Consider the following 26,354-nt stretch of genomic DNA (forward strand, 5'->3'; position numbering starts at 1 on the left):
GAAAATGAAAAGATGATCCACAGAATGGGAGAAAATCATTGCAAATCCTATTTTTGATAAAGGACTTATAGGCAGATATAGGAAGAACTCTTGTGAATCAGTAATAAAAAGACAACCCAATTAAAAATGGCAAAGGATCTGAATAGACATCTCCCCAAAGAATATATACAAATAGCCATACAAACAGGTATACAAATAAGCACTGAAAAAATGCTCAAAATCATTAACCACCAGGGAAATGCAAATCAAAACTAAAATAACATGACACTTTCACATCCACCAGGATGGCTAGAATAAAACAGACAGGCGGTAACAAGTGTTCGTGAGAAACTGGAAACCTATATCACAAACAGAAAATAGTAAAGCTGCTTTGGAAAACAGTTTGGTAGTTACTCAAAAAGTTAATCATGGAGTTATTATATGACTCAGAAATTCCTCCCTAGGTATATACCCAAGAAAATGAAATATGAATATATTGAGCATATCAAATATATTTGACACTTATATGAATATAACCCATTTACATATACATATGTGAAATATGTCCACCCCAAAATTTTCACATGAATGTTCATAGAAAATGTATTCATAACAGCCAAAAGTATAATCAACCCACAGTTCATCAACTGATAAGCAGTATATCAATACAGAGGAATATTATTCAGCAGTAAAAACAAAATACTGCAACATAGTTGAGCCTCAAAAACATAATACTAAGTGAAAGGCCAAAAATTGTGATTCCAATCCTGTTAAATGTCCAGAATAGTCAATTCTATAGACACAGAGACTAGTTTAGTGCCTGCCTAGGGCTGGGTGTTGGAGAAGGCAATGGCAAACCACTCCAGTACTCTTGCCTGGAAAATCCCATGGACGGAGGAGCCTGGTGGGCTGCAGTCCATGGGGCCACTGTGAGTCGGGCACAACTGAGTGACTTCACTTTCACTTTTTACTTTCCTGCATTGGAGAAGGAAATGGCAACCCACTCCAGTGTTCTTGCCTGGAGAATCCCAGGGATGGGGGAGACTGGTGGGCTGTCTATGGGGTCGTTCAGAGTCGAACACAACCGAAGCGACTTAGCAGCAGCAGCAAAATGGCTGGGTGTGGAGGAAATGGGGAGTGAGTGCTGGAAGGTATGGGGTTTCTTTTGGGGAAGATGAGAATGTTCTAGAATTAGTGGTGATATTTGCATGAATCTGTGAAAACCCTAAAAAGCATTGAATTATACACACAAAATGAGTGTGTATATGTGAATTTTACCTCAAAGTGTTCAAAATGAAAAAAGAAAAGTGAAAAAGAAGAAGAAATGGTCCATGCTCAGTCATGGATTGAACGAACCCAGGGGAAGCATAGTCCCATTGCATAGCAGTGGGCCTCCAGGCTTAGTTGGAACCAAGTCCTTTGCCAAGTTTATGCTTAACCTCTGTATCCTCAACTTTATTCCCTGTCTTGTTCTGCACCTGTTCCCCTTCAAGAATGAGGAGTATCAAAGAAGTGGGGGGACTGTAATGGAGGAGGACACTATGGTCCTTCCTTTGTCAGACCCCTCTCCCCCATGTCCTCCAACTGCCTCTCGTTTGTAGAAAAACTTTAGCCTCATAGGTCCTCACCGAGTTCCAAAGAGCAAATCTAACCAGAGAAGTAAGAAAATGCAGAAACAAAGGCAAATAGTCAAGCAATTCAAAACAGTAACTGTTAAGCCGTTAAACAAAGTCAGACCTTTAGTTCCTCCTTAAGGGCTGTAGATAACAGTCTGAGCCATCCTTGAGCCGTTTTGCAGATACTGAAAACCCCATCAAGTGTAAGAAGTTAACTGCTGACTGACCACAAGCAAGTTGACCCCAAACACGTTGGAACCAGGTTGATGATGTTAACTCCTCATTATCTCATCACCAACCAATCAGAAGAATGTGCAGGAGCTTTACTACTGGTTCCTCATGCCCCAACCCTCTCCCTCACACCCCAACCCTGTCTTCAAAAGCCTTCCCTTGCTTGGCCTTGCAGTAAAGGCTGCCCTGTCCTTCACCACAACCAGGAGTCACAGGTAGGCTTTACTGGGACCAGAGGAGGGGACCCATGTGAGGTTCAGTAACAGCATCAGGGGCTACCAGCCAACTGAAACCCCACTGCAGATTCCCTCAAGGACAACAACTGCACATTTCCACAGCATTCCCCACCACCATCACCCCAAGCCCCGAAACCAAGAACCATCACCTGGGATCAGCACAAACTGATGCTCACAGAAAGAGCTGTTCCCCTGCAATTTCACAAAACTCATTTGGTACAGATCCACCCAGTGCCCTGGGATGAGTCAGGCCCTGGGATGAGCGGGGCTGGGGGAAAAGCCCACCTGCTGGACTCCCCTCCTTCTAAGCCTTTCCTTCCCCCTTTCAGGTTTTCCTTCTCCCAACATTACAATCACTGCTAGCTGTAAGTGAAAGTGGCTTTTCACACATACACACTGGTTTATCCCATCCTCACACAGCACTTGATAACTACTGTCACTAACAAAGGATTTAATAACTATGCCAAAGCCTTTGACTGTGTGGATCACAAAAAACTGGAAAATTCTTAAAGAGATGGGAATACCAGGCCACCTGACCTGCCTCCTGAGAAGTCTGTATGCAGGTCAAGAAGCAACAATTAGAACTGGACATGGAAAACAGGCTGGTTCCAAATCAGGAAAGGATTAAGTCAAGGCTGTATACTGTCACCCTGCTTATTTAACTTACATGTAGAGTACATCATGAGAAATGTGGGGCTGGATGAAGCACAAGTTGGAATCAAGATTGCCAGGAGAAATATCAATAACTTCAGATATGCAGATGAGACCACTCTTATGGCAGAAAGTGAAGAAGAACTAAAGAGCCTCTTGAAAAAAGTGAAGGAAGAAAGTGAAAAAGTTGGCTTAAAATTGAACATTCAAAAAACTAAGATCATGACATCTGGCTCCATCATTTCATGGCAAATAGATGGGGAAACAGTGGAAACGGTGACAGACTTTATTTTTTTGGGCTCCAAAATCACTGCAGATGGTGATTGCAGCCATGAAATTAAAAGATGCTTACTCCTTGGAAGAAAAGTTATGACCAACCTAGACAGCATATTAAAAAGCAGAGACATTACTTTGCCAACAAAGGCCCATCTAGTCAAGGCTACAGTTTCTCCAGTAGTCATGTACAGATGTGAAAGTTGGACCATAAAGAAAGCTGAGTGCCAAAGAATTGATGCTTTTGAACTGTGGTTTTGGAGAAGACTCTTGAGAGTCCCTTGGGCTGCAACAAGATCCAACCAGTCCATCCTAAAGGAGATCAGTCCTGAATATTCATTGAAAGGACTGATACTGAAGCTGAAACTCCAATACTTTGGCCACCTGATGCAAAGAACTGACTCATTTGAAGAGACCCTGATGCTTTTCAAATGAGAAAGATTGAAGGCGGGAGGAGAAGGGGACAACAGAGGATGAGATGATTGGATGGCATCATCAACTCAATGGATGTGAGTTTGAGCAAGTTCCAGAAGTTGGTGATGGACAGGGAAGCCTGGTGTGCTTCAGTCCATGGGGTCCAAAGAGTTGGACATGACTGAGCGACTGAAATGAATTGAACTGATTGAACCACCTTGATATTTGAGTTACAGACTACTGGACTTCCCTGGTGGTACAGTGGATGGGAATCGCCTGCCAATGCAGGGGACACAAGTTCAACCCTGGTAGCCCATGCACCACAACTACTGAGCCCAAACCCTAGAGCCGGAACTACTGAAGCCCAAGGACCTAAAACCTGTTCTCCACAAGAGAAGCCACCACCATGAGACACCTACACACAGTAACTAGAGAGTAGCCCCCGCTTGCTGCAAATGGAAAAAGTCCAAGTGCAGCTACAAAGACCCAGTGAAACCAGACATAAATAAAAATTTTTAAAAAACCATCCAGACTACTGAACTTACAGCTGAAGCTTCAGAGCAATTTGGCATGATTATTATGAAGTTAATAACTCTGAGAATTTAGCTGAGTCCAAAGAGACACATGTATTCCTCTATTCACTTCACAAATACTTCCTAAGCACCTGCTGTGCATCTGGTACTTTCTGGGCACTAGGGTTCCATCAGTGAATGAACAGTGAACACATCTGCTGTCGCGGCACTTTGACTCTAGCAGAGAATCAGGGAAAATAAAACGAACACGTAGTAGTTTAAAAGGTAACAACATCCATGGGGGAAAAGGAGAGGGAATGTGGAATCTGGGGAGCCAGGCAATGGAAAATTGCAGATCAGAGGCAGCCTCCCTGGGAAAGTGACAAAAGACAGTGAAAGAACTCTGGGGTGTCTGGGGGAGGAGCCATGGGGTGTCTGGGGGAGGAGCCACAGGTATCTGGGGGAGGAGCCAGGGAATAGCACATGGGAAGGCCCTGGGGTGGAGATGAGCCTGACTCTTTGAAGGCTGCAAGAGGTCTACATTAAGGCACTAAATTCTGTGGAATACTAATGATACATTTTTAAAAGCAACCAACAAATGGTCTCCTTCCACACTTACCTGTTGTCTAACATTCTTTGCAGGCACCTAAGTGCTTGTTTGTGAACTGGTCCTTGAATGTAGAAACATTCAAAACATGAACTACACCCTCTTTCTTCTATATTTTATTTGGAAAACACTGAAATATTTACTACATGCTAGGTGTTTTATAAATTCACTGACTCCTTATAACGCTCCTCAGGTAGCTACAATTATTATCCCCACCTTACAAGGGGATCGGTTGAACACAGAGAGGTTAGGTTACTTGTCTAAGATTCCACAGCTAATATACATCAGAGCTGTGATTTGAACCCAGTCTGCCTGGGTTTAGAGTCCACACCCTTTACCTCTATAATCTTGGGTCCCTGGTGGGACCACCTCCCTCTGAAAGGAGAGCTGGCATCGATGGGAACAGCTCCAAAGAGCCCGTTGTGCGCATCCCTTCCCAGGTCCAAGTTCCTGGCTTCCCCTGGGTAGCTAGAAACTGGCCAAGCGAAAGCTTTGACAGCAGTGGGGGTCAGGAAGCCCTGCAAACTGGGGTTTGTCCTGTCTGCCCAGCATGTCCACCAGCCCACGACTGACGCCACCCATCCTTGCCTTTCACAACGGGCTTCCACCCTTCTCCACAGTTCCCGAGTTACACCCCTGCCGTTGATCACTCCAGGTCCATCGAGGCCCCTGCGAGCCGTTGTCACAACGGGGCTAACATCCCCTGGGTCCCTGGGAGCAGAAGTCAGTGTCACGTTGGGTGTTGGCGTGCACCTGGCGGGTGCCTGTGTCACTGGGTGTGGGCTCCAGCCCTGCTAAGGGGACAGGCTGCCCCTCCCAGCCACCTCCCCGGTGCCCACAAGTCTCCTCCATCCATATTCACGTCCACTGGACAGCCTGATGTGGGGCTCCGAAGCCAGGGGAGAGTCAGGTCGGAACCGGGGACCCCGCCCCCGCAGCCCTGAGAACCCTCCTCCCAGATGCTGCGCTCAGCATCTCAGTTTGGCTCCTGGGCTCCCACCACACCATGTCTTGGGACCGTGCTCGCCTGCCTTCTGCCCACGGGTGCCAGCTGACCGCTTCCTGCCAGCCGGAGGCCCAGCGCGCCTGAGGCTGCTGCCCACACAGCGCCCCTGCCCTCCCCTCCACCTCGTGCTCCACCCCTGTCTCCCCACTCAGGACAAGCATCCCCTACTTGGCGAGTCTACCCTGTGACCTGACCACACCCCCTCACTTTCCACGAAGCCCCTTGGCGGCCCAGCGCTGCTTTTGTCTGTGTCCCCAGCACAGCGAGCAGCGCCAGGGTGACCGGCGGCCCGTTGCATCACGTTGCCGGCCCAGCACCGGGCACCCAGGGCCTGCGGGACGTGCGTGCAGAGACGGGCCTCCAGGGGTCTGGCCACATCCAGGGTCTGGCCAGGCTCGCCACCAGCCCACGCTGAGGCCAGTGTGGAAACGAGAGGCCCCATCCGTCCCGGGACACCCCTGCTCTCCCCCGGCTGAGGGTGGGGAGAGCTGAGCCCCAGCCTGTCCGCGGATGTTTATCAAGGGCTGTGGACGTGCAGACTCGCAGTTCCAGGAGCGTGGACCAACCCCTCTCTTTCAAGTGGCCTCTGGCAGGACCTCCTGGCCGCCATCGGGTGGTTGTGGGAAAGCGGGGGCCAGGGAGACGCTGTCGAAACCAGGATAGAATTTCCTGACTTCAGAGTCTTTTTAACTCTTCACATTTCGGGGCTGCCATTCGAGGAGAAGGATCTTTCTCAGCTGTCACCCCACCTTGAAGGCGTCAGGACACCCAGGGTTCTGCCTGGGAGTGCCATCCTTCCACCCCTCACCCGGAAGAATGTAGTTTGGGGGGAAGGGATGTACGTATTTTTAAGAAGCATAGGTGAATGCTTATAACTTAATTTAAAAATCAGTGTCTTCTTCCATATCTCAGAGGTTTACTGCAGTTTCTCCCCAGGTCCTTCTAACCCCAAGTCCTCTCCCGGGCCTTCAGCACCTCTGCTGGGCACCTCCCAGGTCAAGAGCCGGAAAGGACAGCAGAGCCCCAGAGCACTGCCTTCACATGAAGGCTTTCAGAGCACTGAGATGTCAATGGTTTTTGCTTTGATTACTAATCTTCCCTGTAGCTCAAACGGTAAAGAATCTGCCTGCAGTGCAGGTGACCAGGGTTCGATCCCTGGGTCGGGAAGATCCCCTGGAGAAGGGAATGGCAACCCACTCCAGTATTCTTGCCTGGAGAATCCCATGGACAGAGGAGCCTGGCGGGCTACAGTCTGTGGGGTCACAAAGAGTCAGACACAACTGAGCGACTAACACACACGCGCTAATCTCACCTGTTGGGGTCGCCTGTAGAGGGCTTCCCTGGTGGCTCAGTGGTAAAGAATCCACCTGCCAAGCAGGAGATGTGGGTTTGATCTCTGAGTCGGGAAGATCTCCTGGAGGAGGGCATAGCAACCCACCCCAATATTCTTGCCTGGAGAATCCCATGGACGGAGGAGACTGGCGGGGGGCGGGGACAGCCCAAAGGGTCACAGAGTTAGACGTGACTGAGTGACTAAGCATGCACACACACAAATACATGTTTGAACAATAGCTTTGTACAGCTCCTGAATGAGGTAATATAAAAGTAGCAGCGTGTTTTTGGTTTTGTAAGTCATGGAATTGGAAAATAATTTTAAATATAATGAAAAAAAGTAATATCCTTTGAAATCTATAGCATGAAGTGTTGGGAGCTATTTCTCATCTCAGTCTCCAAAAGACCCAGGGCCTGCACCTGTCCATGGTACCTTCTCGGGCCTCACCCTCCGCGCCCACCCCTCTTCCAGCCCTGGACTTGGTGTCTCCCATCTGGTCACACTGAATTCCCCCAGGTTCTCCTAACACATGACAAAAAAGATGGCGACTCTTACAGAATGGACACTTTCTTTGTGCTAGACATGCTCCTAAGACCTTTGTGTATATTAACATGTGGAATCCTAAGAACGACCCTGGGAGGTGGGTACCATTCTCCATCCTTGTTTATGGATGGGGAAACCGAGGCACGAAGATGTTGTCACTTGCCTGAGGTCGCACAGCTATGAAGCCAGGCAGAGGGAGCCCAGCCTCCACCTTATGCTCCTGTGCAGAGCTGCCCTCAGCCCTGCCCTGCCCGCCAGACCCCGCTCCATCTGCAGGGGCCCATGCATCACCCCTCACAATGCCATCACCACCGGCTGAACGGCCAGCCCGCTCCTGGGTCTCATCTCACACCTCAGCCACCGCCCCTCCCCCAAGTGTGACCAGGGTCCATGTGGGTCATTTTTGCATTTTGAGTCTGGTACATGGGGTCAGTACACATTTGCACAAAGCATGGGAGATGGGCATGCATCACAGAGCCCACGAGGCTTGTAGCTGAAATGGGATCCAGGCCCCTGGGTGGTTCCCTGCCCTCAGCCCGCTGTCTGATGCCCTTGGAGCCTGCAGGCTCCCCCGCTGCCCCGTGCCTCCTCTCCTCGGCTTCCTGGGGAGTCCCCATGCCCACCCTGTCTGGGGGCTTTTTGCCTTCTGCCTATCTCTGTCTATCCTGCCTTCCTCCGTCTCTCAGCCTAAGACAAGGGCAGATAACAGACCCCAGGAAGGGACAGAAAGGCCAGGCCTGGGGAAGGGGGCCTCTGCAGAGACCTGGGTCTTGTGAGTGGAGAGGGGAACAAGCTGCCCAGTCCCTGCCAGAGTCAGCCTGTGATAGCATCCTGCAGGCGGCCTGAGAGGCTGAGGAAATGCTCATGCTTTCCCGCAGAGCTCAGCCGGGCTCCAAGGGGCCATAGCCATGGCCGCTGTGCAGACCCCCCATGGGCCCACAACTCTGACACTGCCAGGCCCCTGACACGCTTCGCAGAGCAGCACTGCCAGTGGTCCCGCGGCCTCCAGGCTCTGCACACACTGGTGATGGCTGGTCTGCCCTCCCGGGCCCCCCACCCTCGGGGCTGGGCCTGGCCGGCCCGTGTCCACAGGCACCAGCTCTATGGGGAATTCTCTCCATCCAGCCCCCGCTGCCTCCCCTCTGCGGGCCCTCTGTCCATCCCCTCCACCTCGGCTGAGTCTCTGCCGTCTGCAGGCCAGCCTGTTGGCTCCAGGGGTCTGGGGCGACGGCCCTCGTTCCTAGTCCCTGACTCCATCCCTCAACTATGTGATTCACAACTGAGTGCTCCGTGTGGTTGCTCCCCCGATCCCGTTCCAAGCTCACATATAATTTGCTGGCCTTTTCTCATTCCCCTGAGGTCTCACTCAGTGTCTGTCTTTTCCAGACACTCTATCTCCCTGCCATTAGAAATTTGGTTTGGGATTTTTGCCCTCTTCAGGGCAATCCCTAAATTATTTCCATCCTGGACGTCTTTTATTCACTGCCCTCAATGAGTGCCTCTGGCTTTTTGCATCCTGTTCTCATCCTCATCTGGGAGGCTTATGGAGTTTCAGAGTTTCAGTTACTGGGCAGCCGCCTCCCCAGGTCATCTGGGCAGGAAGGCGAGGCTGGAGGGGGTGGGTCTTACCATGGATACCCCTCCTTCTGCCTCCAGATCCTGCCGGCTATGCTGTTGGGGAAGTCCTGGGAAGACTCAGAGACATGAGCTCTGATGAAAACATGAAATCACCGGGACTGTGGGACTGTGAACGCACATACAGGCACAAGTGTTCCTCCTAAGGGTGAGGCCTTCTCCTGTCGAGGGCAGGGTGAGCTGTGGTTCCCATCTTTTTTACATGATGCAGATGGGTTAGCACTAGAAAAAGATTAGAGATAAGGTTTCTCCACAGTTAATCCTGAGGCATGGGATGGGAGCCAAGGACAGATTTCCTGGGGGTGGGGGATGGGGGTACAGAGGGAGAGTTTCTTTCTGCAGGATCTTTAAAAATAAAATGGAGATTGCTCTATCCAGGAGGGCTCAAGTCCAAGCCTTGTAAAATGGGACCCTTACTACATTTAGGCTATCAACATCTTCTGGCTTTAATTCCAGCCTTTGGATATTGTTCTCAATAATACTCTCTCCTTCTGTCCTAGGTCAACTCTCTAATCTCAGTATCTCCTGGGTTATTTTGGGCTAAGAGCACGCTGTAAATGACAAATGAGCAGATTTACCACAGGCCTTCTTGATTCTGGAAACTTATTTGATCTCCACACATCTCCTCTCAGACACTGAAAATGCTTTACGTGTAAACTGTGTAACCACTCTCCTCGGTTCTCAAATATCACCTTAAACCCACAGCTTCAGGGTCTTGGCCATCGGCATCTCCAGGGAGGGGTCTCAGCTGAGGGACAATTTGAACTGAACCCCTACACTGCTGGCAAGTAACACTACACTCCAGTTGCCTGTATCCCGCGACGGCTGTTGCAGCAGATGTGGCAAACACAGTGCTTGACACAGACCAAGTGGCCAGTGAATGTGTGGGTGGCTCATGGTGCTGACAATAGGGTACAGAAGTGGTCCTAAGTCAGTGTTTTCCCCTCTGGGTCTCATTTCCCCTATTCATCATTTATTGTCAGGACACTTCCCAGACTTCAGACAATTCTACAAAGCTACAGTCATCAAAACAGCATGGTATTGGCACAAAAACAGACATAAGATCATTGGAACAGACTAGAGAGCCCAGAAATAAACCCACACACCTATGGTCAATTAATCTTTGACAAAGAAGGCAAGAATATACAATAGAGAAAAGTCTTTTCAGCAAGTGGTGTTAGGACAGCTGGATGGCTGCATATAAAAGTTGGAACACACCCTCTCACCATACACACAAATAGACTCAAAATGGCTTAAAGACTTAAATAAGACATGACACCATAAAACTCCTAGAAGACAGAACAGGCAAAACATTCTCTGACATAAATTGTACCAATGTTTTCTTAGGTCAGTCTCCCAAGGCAACAGAAATAAAAACAAAAATAAACAAATAGGACCTAATCAAACTTAACAACCTTTTACACAGCATAAGAAACCATAAGCAAAACAAAAAGACAACCTACAGAAATGGAAGAAAATATTTGCAAGTGATGTGACTGACAAGGGCTTAATTTCCAAAATATATAAACAGTTCATACAAGTCAACAACAACAATAAAACTTTTAAAATGGGCAGAAGAGCTAAATAGACATTTCTCCAAAGAATACAGATGGCCAATAGGCATCTGAAAAGATGCTCAACATCACTAATTATTAGAGAAATGCAAATCAAAACTACAATGACATATCACCTCATACCACTCAGAATGGCCATCAATAAAAAGTCTGTAAATAACAAGTGTTGAAGAGAGTGTGGAGAAAGCAGAGCCCTCCTACACGGATGGTGAGAATGTAAGTTGGTGCAGTCACTATGGGAAACGATACGGGGTTCCTCAGAAAAGTAAAAGCAATTAGCATATGATCCTGCAATCCTAGTCCTGGACACATATCTGGAGAAAACTCTAATTTAAAAAGATAGATGCACCCCTATGTTCATAGCAGCACTGCTCACAACAGCCAAGACATGGAAGCAGCCTAAATGTCCATTGACAGAGGAATGGATAAAGAAGATGTGGTACATATATGCAATGGAATATTTCTCAGCCATTAAAAGAAGAAAGTAACGTCATTTGCAGCACCATGGATGGACCTGGAGATAATCACACTGAGAGCCAAGTCACCAGTCAGGGATTCTTGGGGTAAGCTGGACCATGGTCTTCTGAGCATCACAAAGCCCTCCCCACTCCCCACCCCCACCCCATTCTCAGTCTCTGCAGGGTCACACCTGCCGTGTGAAGCCATCACCAGCTGCTTTTACTACTTTTCACATTTCAAAAGACATTTCATTTTCTCTGATTAGCCTATACCCAGAAATCCAAAAGAGGTTTCATCTTCGTTTTCAAGGCACCTTGATTTGAGATGCTTCCAACACAGTGAAACCCGAGGCAGGGGGACCCACTCCTTGTCCCCTGGGCAGGGGTGACTTGGCTCATGGGCACAGAGCTGCCCAGCACCCTTTTAGGCCCAGGTCCCACCAAGCACAATGGGCATTTAGAATGAGAGACACAGGGGGGTTGGTGCAGGGGAGAGGGGAGAAGTTGGGGGGGACCCCAAGTCCACCTCCTTCACCCTCCCTAATGTCTCCCCATGACTGCTTGCCCTCAGTGGTCACATGAATGTGCTCCAGGCTGGGCCCCAGCTTCTACCCCACTAGGGCCTGGTCCAGAGTGAACACAAAGTTCCAGGTTCAAACAAGTACTGAGGGATTCTAGAAGGCAACAGCAAACAGGGCATGAGAGCGGGGCTCTTCTGTGCTCTGGGCCAAGCCTTGAAGCTGCCCCATTCCAGGACATCATCACAGAAGCTACTCCCTGGGCAAGGCCAAGGCAGGCTTGTCAACGCTGGGCCTGGGGTTGAGGCAGGGCTGGGGCCCCATGGTTAGGAGAAATCACAGCCTGGCGCAAGATGGAATCTCAGCTTCAGCCCCAGGGGCCGAGGGGAGCGTAGCTGGGCTCACAGACGTCCTGGGAAGGAATGTGAGCCCAGGGCCTTCAAAGGAGCCACAAGAAAGAAGAAATTCTCCCTCTGATCTGGGGCCCTGAGGAGCAGATCAGATCAGGATCAGGCAGACCACACCTGGGGAGGAGCAGCTGCTGCGGGGCAGTGGACCGAGCCCCTCTGGGGCGGACACCCCACACGCAGGATGCTTGGGAGGGACTGGGGGCTTTGGGAAACCTCCAGGGTCCAGCCGGCTCGGTCACTGTCTCCCAGCTGGTGCCCACCCCTGTCCAGCACCGTCCTAGCAGGAGAGGGGCTCAGGTCCCTGCAGGGTGGGCACAGGCGGGTGACGAGGGAAGGAATTCAGCCCGGTGCCACCAGCAGGCTCTCCGCCTGCTCCCCAGCTTCCTCTGCCCCCAGAAAAGCAAATGAAAAGCAGCCAAACCACCAAACAAAGCTTTTCTCCCCTACCAGCTTTAGCGCGTCTTTCCCCAGAAGGCTGGGCTTCCTTGGTGGCTCAGATGGTAATGAGTCTGCCTGCAGTACATGAAACCTGGGTTTGATTCCTGGGTTGGGAAGATCCCCTGGAGAAGGAAATGGCAACCCACTCCAGTATCCTTGTCAGGAAAATTCCATGGATGGAGGAGCCTGGCAGGCTACAGTCCATGGGGTCACAAAGAATCAGACACAACCGAGTGACTTCATTCATTCATTCATTCCCAGAAGGCTTGTCCACCGCCCCCAGTGCTCGGGGTCGTGGTGCTGAGGTCTGAGCCTGTGGGTGTGGGCCTCGGGGACACTGGGGCCCCCAGTACCCCACAGTGTCCCGAGGCCTGAAGCTCAGGGGGGCCTGTGGAGCCCCGCTGCTCACTCACTCGGCTGCTCTCCTGCGGGACCACCCAGGTCTTCCCCGCTCACTGATGGACAGTACTGGGTGCTGGGCCCTGTGGCTGCAGCCAGCCTTCCCGGCCTCCATCAGCAGGATGAGGAAGAGCTGTCTATGGCTATTAGTGTGGACCAAGTCCCATGAGGGCATCTCCTGGTGGTCGGTTTTGCCCAGGCCCGTCTCCATTCCCGGAGGGGCATCAGACAGGTTTATCCAATGGGGTGCTTCCCAGGTGGCACTAGAACCTGCCTGCCAATGCAGGGGATGTGGGTTCGATCCCTGAGTTGGGAAGATCCTCTGGAGAAGGAAATGGCAACCCACTCCAGTATTTTTGCCTGGAGAATCCCACTGACAGCCTGGCGGATACAGTCCCTGGTGTTGCAAGGAGTAGCACACAGACTGAAGCGACTTAGCGTGCATGCACACACCCGGCAAGGACTGGTAGAGCCCCAGCCCCCACACAGCAGGGGAGCATGCACGCAACCTGGGCCACCTGCCGACACCCACTTCCTAGCCACTGTCACCCAGGACACCCTGGTCTCCTCGCAGCCCCCATCTCACCCCCCACACACACCTCCTCCCGGAGAAACAAGGCCCCCAGACCACAGCTCGGCCTTTCTCTCCCTCTGCCTCTAAAGAACCCCATGTTACCATGGGAAGCAGCGAAATCACCCCAAGCCCCATTGGCTGAGATGAACAGGTAGCTGTGACTTGTTGACGGAAAAGAATGCACGACCTAAAATTATCAAGTTGGGTTTTAATCCCAGAGCTCATTGAGGACTGTAGCTCAGGAGACGGCCTCTCGGGTCCTCTGAGAAACTGCTTGGGGGAGGGAAGGGAGGAGTCAGGATATGCAGGTGTGTTTGCTGGGGAGGCAAAAAAAACCAAAACCCCCAAACACGTAGTGAAACAGCAAATGATGACCGCTGGTCAAAAATAACTGCTGTGCTTGGTCACCAGTCATGTCTGTCTTCGAAACCCCCTGGACTGTAGCCCGCCAGGCTCCTCTGTCCATGGGATTCTTCAGGCAAGAATACTGGAGTGGGTTGCCATGCCCTTCTCTAGGGGATTGTCCCAGCCCAGGGATCGAACCCAGATCTCTCTCATCCAGGTGGATTCTTTACCACTGAGCCTAAATAACAGATACCTCAAGTTAATGATTTCAGTTCTTTTGTGTACGGCAAGAGGCAAGAGTTCTGAGCTCATTCAAATTACTCCTTCAATATTCATCTTAACTGTCCAGGGCCAATGTCCTATCTTTCTGCATCCTGAATCCCCTCCGGGTGCACCACCGGGGCAGCTGCAGTGGCTGATGATTCATGGAGCAACACTCCTCACTCACTGGAATGACAGGGCACTGTTTTTTGTCTGAAGACTCTTTCCGTTTTGCTTGCAGACTGTTTCCACATCTTATTACACTAGTAATACATGTAGAAATAATGATATCTTCCATTTGTTGAGGACCCCTCTGTGACAGCTGTAGATATTTCCTGATTCTTACAATATTCTTTCTGGAGAGTTAGAAATAGTCACCATTTTGCACAGAAATAGTTAAAAAAAAAAAAAAAAAACAACTCAAGGTGGATTTCTGACGCAGGCTACAACATGGATGGACCTTGAGGACATTAAGCCTAGTGAAACAAACCAGCCACGAAGGGATAAACATCGTATGCTTCCATCTGTGTGCATCCTCACGGCCAGAGACAGGGAGAACGGTGCTTGCCAAGGGGCAGGACGGCCGTGGGCGGGGGGTGGAGAGTGTTTAATGGGGGCAGAGACTCAGTTTGGAAGGAGAAAAACATTTGGGGATGGAGGGTAGTGACTGCACAACCGTTTGAAAGGACGAATACCGGCGAGCGGTGCATTCAGGTGTCTGAGACGGTCAGTTCTACGCTTTCGCCGCAGTTAAGAAAAAGACGCAGAGAAGTGGGGTCACGGGCTAAGGTTTCAGAACAGGGCCAGGGCAGGGCCTGGCACCCCAGTCCAGCTGAGTGAAGCCCCCACCAGCCCCTGTTCACAGGGCAGGCAGGGCTGGGGTGGGGGCCGGTGGGACACAGGACACGGCTGGGCCTGAGTGAAGCTCAAGGACCCGCCCGCGGCTGGGCTCCGTGCCTCCCAGGGACTGGACTCTCCACGCCCCTGGCGACCCTGCACATTCCCATTGGGCTGCGAAGGCTGGGACCAGGAATGAAGGGGTCCCCAGGCCAGGTCAGGGTGGACTCCCGGCAGCCTCGTGGGTGGGGGGTTGTTAGGGTCAGTGATGTGCCCAAGCTCATCCAGCTGTTGGCGGCAGGACTCACTGGAATTTGGCCTTGGTGTCCGGCTTCATCAAGCCACGGCTGTCCTCCATGCTCGGAGCCAGGAGACCAAGGACGCAGTGGAGATTCTCTGTTTTTACATCTGCACATTTGCACAGTAAGAGGTGAACGGTCCTATGTTTGGAGCAGGGCCGAGATGGACCAGGGACCGCCCGCAGGCCTCTCTTACTCCCTGGGGCAGCCTCCTCAGATCTCTGGGCTGAAACTGCTGGACTCATCTCTGCGGTCCTTCCAGCTCCAGCCTGAGGCTGTAAGATGAAGCCAGGAGCCCGTGCCTTCATCCCACACAAATGTGGCCAGAAGCTGGGGTTCCCACTCCCCACATTGTAGTGTGGATAGGGACTCTGCAGTTGCTTCCGAAGCCGGGGGATCGTGGCTCCGAGACTGCAATCCAAAGTTCACGTCCCAGCTCCACCACTACTGGCTGAAAATTTTCCCCATGTTTTCTACGACTTTCTACCATTCACTGACTCTAAGACTGGTGTTTACTGTCTTGAATCTCCATTTCCTTCTCTGTAAGAGGAAGATCATAATCCTGCTCGTAGGACAGACCTGAAGTCAAACGAGAAAACGGATGTAAATGTGCTGAAGAAGACATGAGCTGTTTTCAAACATCACACTTGGGTCCCAAAGTGAAGAATCTGGCTTTGAGCATATTCATCACGTCCAACAGAAATGTCCGGCATACAAGGTCTAGCAGTTAAGTATTGAGATTAAAAAGAAAAACAAACCTTGAATATTCAGATAAATATCATTAACTTCAAAGATGTTCGTTCCTTGGTTGGGCAATTCATTATTCTGATAATGCTGCTGTTACTTAAGATTTCTTTCAAATGCATCTTTCAGAGTTGCCTCCAAAGCGGGCATATCCTTGGTTGGGTAACTCTACCCACTGGATTCAGTTTTGGAGAAAAACCAACATTTATACCCACGGAGCTACAGACTGTGACCAGGGCTTCCCTGGTGGCTCAAACGGTAAAGAATCTGCCTGCGATGCAGGAGACCCAGGTTCGATCCCTGGGTTGGGAAGAGCCCCTGGAGGAAGGCATGGCAACTCACTCAGGTATTCTTGCCTGGAGAATTCCACAGACAGAGGATCCTGGCGGGCTACAGTCCACAGGTTGCAAAGGGTTAGACATGACTTAACAACTAAACAGCAGCACTCTATGACTCTACAGATACACGCTGAAGGCAGGCAGGCAGGCCTGACACAGGAAAGAGCGTTTTTTCAGAGCCAGGCCTCCGGGAGGAATTAGATTCCTGATTAGGTTTCAGGGGAGACAGCTCCCACCTAATACACTGCAGGGGACGTGTGCCAGGCATGGGCCACCTGCCTCCCTTCACCTGCAATTAAAGGATCACCAGCCTTTTCTCAGATCTTCTATTGACTGTAAATAGTCCACCCCAGGGAGGAGATGCCTCTGCAGGGCCCTGCTGGCTATGCTTAACCCCAAACAAAATACAGAGAACACAGCTCTTTCTGTCTCTAACAGGAATAGTTAATGCCGTTAGAAATTAAGATAAAAAGAAATCCTCCATTTTTACAGATGAATCATTGAAACCTGGCTCGGAAGACCACCCATGGCTCCAGAGAAAGTGTTTTGCTGGTTAAGTTTTTAACATTCGAGGCTCTTAGAGAGGTTGATTTGAAAGCAGCCATAAATCACACCACTTCAAAGGCGACTGTGGTTTGTGAAAGGACCCGGCCGCTGCCTGCCGGAATCTGGAGGGTAGAAAGAAAGCTTTGACCTTCCTCTGCTGACTCTGCATAATGACCACTTTTGAATCGTGAAATGTCTTAGAAATTATAGAAGATTTTGGAAATTCTCAGACTGACATTTAGTTACAAGATAACTGAATGGTACATTTAAGTTATATTTTCATACCTTATCGGGTGCCAAATATATTTTAAAAAAACCAGACAGCTGCTCAGGTTGAAATGGGGCAAAGAGACAAGTTCAGAATGACAAGTAGGCAGCTGCCAACCGACCTTCATCATGGTTATCATCACGCACATGTACTGTTTAAGTGACAGCAGAGTCCTTCAGGCCCCCTTGCGGGACTCTGCTTAGATCTGAGCTGCCTTCCTTAGAGAGCTGGAGGCACCTCCAGCCCCCACCCCCGTCTGTACGGACACTGGGAAAGAGCAAAGAAGGTGATGAGTGTCCTTCCTATGTGTGGACCCCTATGGGGTCCACAGGGACACTGAACAGTAAGCTGAGAGAACATGGTGACACTTTAAATAACCTATTTTTGGAAACTGAAACTTGCTCAGTCATGTCCGACTCTTTGCAACCCCATGGACTATATAGTCCATGGAATTCTCCAGGCCAGAATACTGGAGTGGGTAGCCTTTCCCTTCTCCAGGGGATCTTCCCAACCCAGGGATCGAACCCAGGCCTCCCACATTGCAGGCGGATTCTTTACCAGCTGAGCCATAAGGGAAGCCCAAGAATACTGGAGTGGGTAGCCTAACCCTTCTCCAGGAGATCTTCCCGACCCAGGAGTCGAACCAGGGTCTCCTGCATTGCAGGCAGATTCTTTACCAACTGAGCTATCAGGGAAGCTGTCTTTTTGGAAAAGAACCTGAAAAAGAATAAATACATGTATAACTGAATCACCTTGCTGCATGCCTGGAACTAACACAACATTGTAAATCAACTTTAAGATAAAAATTAAATTCAAAAAATGAATAATCCATGTTTTGTTGAGGAAGTCTAAAGTCCTCTCAAAATCCAGGAACAGCTTTCAAAGCTTTACTGAGGGGAGGAAGAGGGGGCTGAGGAAGGAGAAGGGAAGGAGCCAAGAGGAAAGAGGCTCTCAGGTAACCACTGCTGCCCCGGGGGAGCCCCTCGTCCCCTCAGCCCCACTGACCTCCAAAGAGATGAATGGAGAATTTCTTCTTCAGACCTTCCCACTTGGTGTCACAAAATGAAGGACCAAAAAAAGAGATCATGATAAAATCTTCATACCAAAACCTCTCAGATAACTTAGAACATTTTTAGTAGCTTGACCCGCCTCATGCCTGAGAGATGTAACCTGGTCACCAGGGAGGAATCTAAATCCTCAGAGGTCAGAGGTCCAGAGAAGGGTCGTGGGGAGGACACGATCTTAGTGAGACCCTCCATGGGGAGCAGGAGGGGAAACACAGCTGCATTCACACCATCCATCATTTTCTCACCCAACGTGTCGACAAGAATACAAGGTAACAATTTTATTCACAAATAAAAAAAGGTCTTACAAAACTAGTTGTGTAAGGAAACCAACATTTACAAATTCATAAATTCCAGTATGCAAAATAATCAAGATGAGGTCTAAATGGATGCAAGCTGACTGCCTTAAAGCAATGATGGGATTTTTCCTTTTCTATTTTTTTTTTATTTTATTAGCACAGACAACAGTGCTTGACCTAGGTAACAGCAACATGAACACTTTATCTAAAGTAGAAAAATCTATATTGGAAAAATATATTCCATATACACAAAATCAGAAAACCCATGCCTTTCTGTGGTTGCTGTCCAATCCTCATCTCATCCTTGTTGGTGAGTTTCTGTGGCACAGAAAGTAGCAAGAATTCACACGTCCAGTCCTGTTATCACCTGATGCTGATTTCCTGGCATGCCGGCAGCTGAGTTTATCCGAGTGCTGCCAATATTCCAATGATATGAGATGCCGGCTGGACTGTCCTTTCCAGTGTTTACAAAGAGCGCAGGATATAACATCATTGTCTGTTTCCATAGTACGTGGTAGTACAATGTCTTCATCTTGATAAAAATAACCCAAGATTTTTCAAATGTTGTATCAAATAAAATCCATTTGTAACCCTAATTTTCTCTACTGGGGCTTCCCTGGTGGCTCAGTGGTAAAGAATCTGCCTGCCAATGCAGAAGACGCAGGTTCGATCCCTGGGCTGAGAAGATCCCCTGGAGCAGGAAATAGCAACCCACTCCAGTATTCTTGCCTGGAGAATCCCCATGAATAGAGAAGCCTGGTGGACAACAGTCCATGGAGTCGCAAGGAGTCGGACACGACTTAGCAACTAAACAACAACAACAGTATCTCTATTGATCAGAAGTGATGTTTCAGGATTTGGAGCCAGAGCCTCTTTTCCATCAGTCTTAGCTTTCTCCTCCAAGTGTCTGCCTTTGACGTTAATGAGGGCGCTACACATGGAAGATACACTCTGGTTATAAAAAGGAACACTGCCCTGGCCTACCCTGTTGTAACAAAAGTGATTGGTTTGCAGACTACAGCACATGTGACTTAAGATGAACTCTGCATTTTCCTGGCCCTCTAGTGCTCAGATCCTAAGTACTTTGCATGAGTTTCCTAAAGGCACATCTCAGAAGAGCTGGTGCATGCCAGAGCTTAAGAATCATTGGTTTAGACTAAAAAAACGGAAGAGAAAAAAGAAAGTCAGTTAGCTCTGGCTGGGCACCAAGTAGACGGGAAAGGCTACGCGTTACTGTGAGATGCTCTAATTTCCTATTTCAGTCCAAGGAACGGAGGTCACACACACAACACACCAAACCCAGGGGTGTTTGTGTCTTTGCAGGGAGCCTGAGCTGTGGGTGGAGGAACATGATGGGGGCGCCTTGTGAGAGCTCATGAATGCAAGAGAGAAAAGCACGGGGTAATAAGAGGTAAGTAACAATGTCCTGGGAAAGGCAGAGTTCTAATGCTCATTTCAAACTTTTTTTTTTTTTGGCCATATCATGTGGCTTGTGGGATGTTAGTTCCCTGACCAGGTATTGAACCCAGACCCTTGGCGGTGAAAGTGCTGAATCCTAACCACTGGACCACCGGCAACTGCCTCCAGTGCTCACTTGGAAGGTCAGGAGAAGACACTGATTTTGGAGGAGCAACTCGGAAACAAAATATGTGAGCATCTCTAACACACGGATGTTTGAAGGTTTATGTCTTTTTTAAGTGCAAATGGAACAAAGCTAATAGTCATCACTTAAAAGGCAACAGCCAGGACTGATTATGAACGTGGTAGGAAAAGAAAGAAATCCTGCTCAAATAAATCCTCTCCAGGGTGCAGAGATGAAGAGCTAAGGAGCTGTCCCCTGGTTCATGACTGAGCTGGGTTTGTTTCTGTCTTAGCTGTAGAGCAAATTTTAGTATGTAAACACCAAGGTGGCAGGGATGGATCACCTTTGTAGAAGTACTGGACTCTTCAATCCAGCGTCACTGCGCTGCGGTGGAAACTGCTGTGTTGACCAAGCTTAGAGATTGGAGGGAGCCCTGTAACGTGCTGATCAGACGACACAACGGTGGTTACAACCACCCACTGTGCTTGTTCTCCCGGTCCTAATACGCAGAGTCGTCTCCTAAGACTACTCACCTGGCATCGTGTTTCAGTGGCATGGACATACCATGTGCTGGCATTTCTAAAGCTTTTATTATAAAACACGATGCAAACAAAAGATTATTATAAATACCACTTTTCTATAGAAGAGAAAATCTGGATCTTTTGAGCTCAGTCCCAGGGACAGAAGTAACAAATGCTTCCATATCAGTGGATTTTCGAGGAAATCTGCTAATCTAGGATGAGGATTAAGGAACTTTTAACTCGGGGGAGGGGTTGGGTAGCCCTTTCCCAACCACATTCACTAACTCAGGCCCCTCTGGTCACTAACTCAGCTGGGGTTGATGAGACAGTGGCTGATGGAGAAGTGTCGATTCTGTAAGATTTGATCTCTTCTGATTCCCAGGCCACCATCTGATAAGCCAAGATTCAGGCAGACCGTGTGAGGTCGGTCAATTCTAACCTCCCACGCTGATTATTCAGATGATGAAAAGGTGACCTCCAGTACACAGAAACACTCACCTGTAAACCTATCCTACATAAAAACCAGGTAACCGATCTGACATTGACTTTTAGTAGGAGATGTGAAATTATTTCCAGAAAGTGTGAATGAGAAGTTATACTCTGGGCCTTCAGTCTCGGCAAAACCACCACATCCACCACGAAGAGAAGCATGACTGTGTTTCTGCTTCTCGTTATGCCCCTAAGCTCGGAGGCTGCAAACCTGGCCCACTGTGTCTCCGAAGAAGTCAGCCTCCCGCTCAGACGCTCCTTGGGTGGAAAAGATGCAGAGCTTGGAGGCTCCATTCTTTGAGGTTTCGGCTCACGGCGGGCCTGGCTCAGAAGCTTAAAATGACATCAGTTCAGTTCAGATTCACTTTTTCCCCCAGAAGCCACGCGAGGTCCACAAGCAGGCTCTGATGGACACTTCACTGAAGAAAGAAGCAAGTCCTTTCGTCCCCCTGAAATGGTGACACAAGGAGAGCTCTGAACACAGCACCTTACGCACCGAAACCGCTACACTGTGACTGTGAAGATGGACGGTGCTTCACTTTTCCTAATGGTGCACGTGAATTTAATGATACATGGACAGGAAGCTCCTGTTACGGTGTCCTAATATCAGGCACCCATGTACTCTGGGAATAAAAATAAAGACTTCCTAACAACCCACTCACTCCATCTGGGCAAACAGTCCTTAAAAGATGAAAATGAACCCCAACAAACTATGGACAATGGACAATTGTCCATATCAATGGACAATTCTTCTGCTGATTTTCAACCTGTCAAACATTTCAAGCCTGGTTCTGTGTTGCACTTCTTTAAAGCAACTATAGGCAAAGATTTTAGGATTCTTTAGTCTATTCTTTAAAAGACAAAGATGGTTAATGATTAGTGCCATTCTTGGTCTTTGAATTTAAAACGTCTGTGATGCTATTGGAGAAAGCTTAGAAAGAGTTTGGGAAGGAGACTTCTCTCATAAATGACCTCCCTGGAACACTCACACATGTCACAGGGCAAACATCATTGGCAGGGAGCAGCCTTTAGGTGTAACCCTTGTCAAAAAAAGGGCAGTGACCTCACTTTGGGAGGGGCTGAGGTCTGGCCACTACATATTATCATACGTACGTGAAACCCTCATTTCTGCAGTCACTTTTCATCAACTTACTACTAATTTGGCGTTGATGACATATCAGATACATCTACAGCAAAATTTTTTTCATAAGTCTAAGCAGATTATCTCGAAATAGAAATTTCTGAGGTTCTCTCAATAATAAGATAGTTTTGTCAAATATGTTGGTCAACTGATATGATAATACCAACCATGTTAATGCTATGATGGAAGGCAAATTATACTTAATTGGTCAATAGAGAGAAAAAGAAAAAGAGATTTTAATATATTGAGAAACTAGAACCCAGGTCACCTCATATCTTTTCTACCATTCCTCCCATATTTCATGCTGACATTTAAAATGGTTGTTAAAAAACACCACCCACAGAAGCTTTTCCTATAATCGAACAAGCTATTTCATTCCCCAAACGCCTTTGCAAGTGATGTCTCAATATCTTAGTCCTCTTCCCTTCTGGAGAGGTGTGTTGAGGGAAAGTCTGACTGAATCTGAGTCACACAGACTAAGGAAGCCGCTCACTCCCATTTGCTTTATCCTGAACCATAACTACAAGGAGAAGGAGACGGCAGCCCACTCCCGTGTTCCTGCCTGGACAATCCCATGGACAGAGGAGCCTGCTGGGCTACAGTCCACGGGGTTGCAAGAGTCAGACACGACTGAGCGGCTAAACCACCACCACCATAACTATCACTGTCAGACTCTGGGTGGATTAAACCACCCACAAGAAGACTATTGCGTAAAAATACATTCTGGGGAACAAATGAATCACAAGTTAGAAATCTGATAATTTTTTTTTTTTAATTTCTTGCATGTTTAGTTGTGTCCAACTCTTTGTGACTCTGTGGCCTGTAGCTGTCCAGGCTCCTCTGTCCATGGGATTCTCCAGGCAAGAATTCTGGAATGGGTTGCCATTTCCTCTCCCACGGGATCTTCCTAACTCAGGGATCAAACCCACGTCTCCTGCACTGGTTGCTGGATTCTTTACTATGTGAGCAGCCAACTGGGATGTGCCAGGAGGTACTTGGCAATAAATCAAATAGCACTCTGCACACCTTTAACTTATACAATGTTATATGTCAATTCTATCTCCATAAAGCTGGGGAAAAAAGAGTAAATAGAGGTTAAAATATAAATGAGTGTCTCAGTAGGAATTTAATGTTTCATTGAAAATAAAATAGAAATAAATTATTTTCAAAGGGGTGGGGTTGTTAGTATGAAAAAAAAAAAAAAAACTCCTGAAATTTAATGTAAACATACTCTCCTATAACACACAAGAAGGTATGAAGGATGGAAAGACCTTCTCCCCAGGGTCCCCCACGTTTTCTGGGGTCAGAGCTTGGTTCCCTCTGGGCGTCCCTGAGTCAGTACTGCGCCCATCCTGAGATCCACCACTGGCGGGGGGCCTCACCTGGGCGTGTGGCTGTGTGGTCAGGTGTGGGGCATCTCCTCGCCCCTGATGCAGCTGGTTTTCAGCAGTGAGCACGATCTGAGCCCGCACAGGCTCCAGCAGTGCATCGCTGAGTCTCGACAAATCAGTAGTGTCTGTAAAGGTCTCCGGATGAGCTAGAACGGGCCCCGCTCCACCGACCAGACCCCGACTGCTGTCTGAGTCCAGGGAAGCCAAGCTTGTGCTCTCTGGGTCGAGAGAGTGAGCGTCTTCTCCAGGGAGCTCAGGGCAGGAATCACAGGAGGAGACGTCGTCACCTCCACCGGAATTCTGCATCAGAGGCCAGGCGTCCGAGAACTCACCACAGAGGGACCTTGACAGGGACCCGAAGAAAGTGGGAATCGCCTCCCCCGCTGGACCTGTGTTTCTGGACACATATTCGAAAGCGTATAAGTAACTCTATCGGGAGAAAAACCTCCTATAAAGCAACACTCCAGCTATGCTTTCAAGTTTTCTAGATGAAATATACTCATTGGAAAGGACCCTGGTGCTGGGAAAAACTGGGGGCAAGAGGAGAAGGGGACAACTGAGGATGATATGGTTGGATGGCATCACCGACTCAATGGACATGAGTTTGAGTAAACTCCGGAAGATGGTGAAGGACAGGGAAACTTGGCGTGCTGCAGTCCATGGGGTTGCAAAGAGTCAGACACGACTTAGCGACTGAACAACATGATGTAAACAACATTTTATTAAGTCAGAATCCTCGTGCCTCCTTTTTTATAAACTTGCTTCAGTACAGTAAGTTAAATTACTCCATTTACTATAAAATTGAATTTCTATACCCACTTCTTCTAATCAACATGTGTTGATCACTTAGTTGTGTCCAATTCTTTGCGACCCTGAGGAGTGCAGCCTACCAGGATCTACTGTCCATGGAATTCTCCAGGCAAGAATACTGGAGAGGGTTGCCGTTTCCTTATATTTATACTTAATCCAACGTCTAAAATATGGAGTGTCCTAGGTCTTCATTGAGTTCAACTACTATTCTAAAATTCTCTGGGTATGTGGCACACTAAAAATTACTTAGAGATGACAGAAGTGTTACAAATCATGAATATAAGACAAAAACAAAATTAGCAGGATATACAGTATAAAGAATGTTGCACTGGCTCTCAGTAACCCTGAGAGACTTACCTAATTCTTTCCAAAGTTCCCACCCTCTTAAATGTCCAGAATGTCATTAATACTACTAACAAAGTGATGTCCCCACAGTTTCACATGAAATGTAAATAAGTAGGATGTATATTTGCACAAGGGAATATGAAATTATATTGATTAAAAACACCACTTTGGGACTTCCCTGGTGGTCTAGTGGCTAGGGCTCCAAGCTTCCAGTGCCAGGGGCCTGGGTTTGATCCCTGACCAGGGAACTAGATCCCATGTGCTGCAACTAAGACCCAGCGCTGCCAAGCAATTAAATAAAGAAATATTTTAGAAACACCAACCCACTTACCTGTCCTGAAGGGTGGCCTTGCAGTGCCCCCGACAACCAGCAGCGTCCCGGCCGACGCCGCAGGTCCCACCACAGCACCGGGATGGGACGAGGTGGACAGGCCCTAGGAAAGTCAGAGGGCTTGTTACATTGCTTCAACACTGCACTTGAACGTTTAGCTGTTCCCCTTTGGGTGATTTCTGAGGGGGATGGGCCATGAAGTTTAATTTTTTCTCTTTTATCTTAAAAAATGATGAACCACTTCTATGCAGGACCTGGAGATGGGCAACAGGAGGGTGGTCCCCAGGGGCCAGAGGTGGGAAGATGGGGGTTTCCTGGGTGGGGTCAGGACAGCGTTTTGGGGATGGTGGTGGTGAACGTGCTTAATGTCCCCAAACTGCTCACCAGGAAATGGTTAAAACGGTAAACTTAATTTGATGTCAATTTCACTGCAATGAAAATAATGCTGAAAAGGTATGAAGAGAGGGGACATGAAATGAGTCTTTCAAACATGAAGGACAGTGTTTCTGCGAGCAGGCAGGGCATTGCTGGGCAGAACACGAATGTCCACAGCCTTTAACTCAACACATGCTTTGTTCTTTACTGCTAGGAACGTAGCTTAAGAAATAACTATCTATGTGCATACAGCTTTACTAACTACTCTGTTCACTGAAGCAGTATGTATATTATTTTTGGTTACGAAGACAATACACAGTCATTGAAGACAAACTTTACAAATAGAGAGATTAGATCAGAAATTGAAAAATAAATCTTTCCCAATTCTATACACTGCAAAACACTGTCCACCTTTCTGAATAGCCTTCTAGACTCCTCTCTCTATGTATACAGACACACGTAAATCTGATTTTATAAACCATAAACAGAGTAAAGCATACCGACAAACACAAAAGACACGCACATATTAATATACAGAGAAAAGGTTTGAGGAAGTTATATATTAATACATAAACATACACACATCCAGAGTTTCCACGATGAATTATTTCTTTACTTTTATCAAGAGAAAAAAAAGATGATGAAACCATTTCCCTTTTAAAAATGAAAGTTAACCACTGAGATGCAGCAGCAAGCCGTGATGATATGGATAGCTGCCCGGCCTGCAGCCGACTCTGTCCGGAAGCAGCCCTCGTCTCACATGGCCATGATCGTGGTGACGCGCCTGGATCCACCGCCAGTCATTTCAGCAAGTCACCCTCACTGTGAGACATTTCAAATTTATTCAAAGAAAGGCACCACCATTCCCTGTAGAAATGGCTGGTTCTAGGGTTCCAGCTGGGAAATACAAGATGGGGCTGGAACTTCTTTCTGAGCCAGAAAATAACAGAGAAGCTAAAAA

The 26,354-nt window shown here is 48.3% G+C and overlaps 1 protein-coding gene across 2 annotated transcripts in view; it reads right to left on the bottom strand.

Moving 5' to 3' along the window:
- Positions 1–18,375: 18,375 nt before the first annotated feature.
- The window catches only part of TNFRSF19 (TNF receptor superfamily member 19), a 92,146-nt gene continuing 84,167 nt past the window's right edge, over positions 18,376–26,354 (bottom strand). For both annotated transcript variants that reach the window (XM_043477586.1, XM_043477587.1), the window contains exons 8-10: positions 25,019–25,121; positions 23,524–23,929; positions 18,376–21,449 (exon numbers count right to left, since the gene is read on the bottom strand). In XM_043477586.1, coding sequence (XP_043333521.1) covers positions 21,417–21,449; positions 23,524–23,929; positions 25,019–25,121 — 542 coding nt within the window. In that variant the 3' untranslated portion in view covers positions 18,376–21,416. The remainder of the gene's footprint in view (positions 21,450–23,523; positions 23,930–25,018; positions 25,122–26,354) is intronic.

The sequence above is a fragment of the Cervus canadensis genome, chromosome 9 (genome assembly GCF_019320065.1).
Source record: "Cervus canadensis isolate Bull #8, Minnesota chromosome 9, ASM1932006v1, whole genome shotgun sequence".
Classification (NCBI taxonomy): Eukaryota; Metazoa; Chordata; class Mammalia; order Artiodactyla; family Cervidae; genus Cervus; species Cervus canadensis.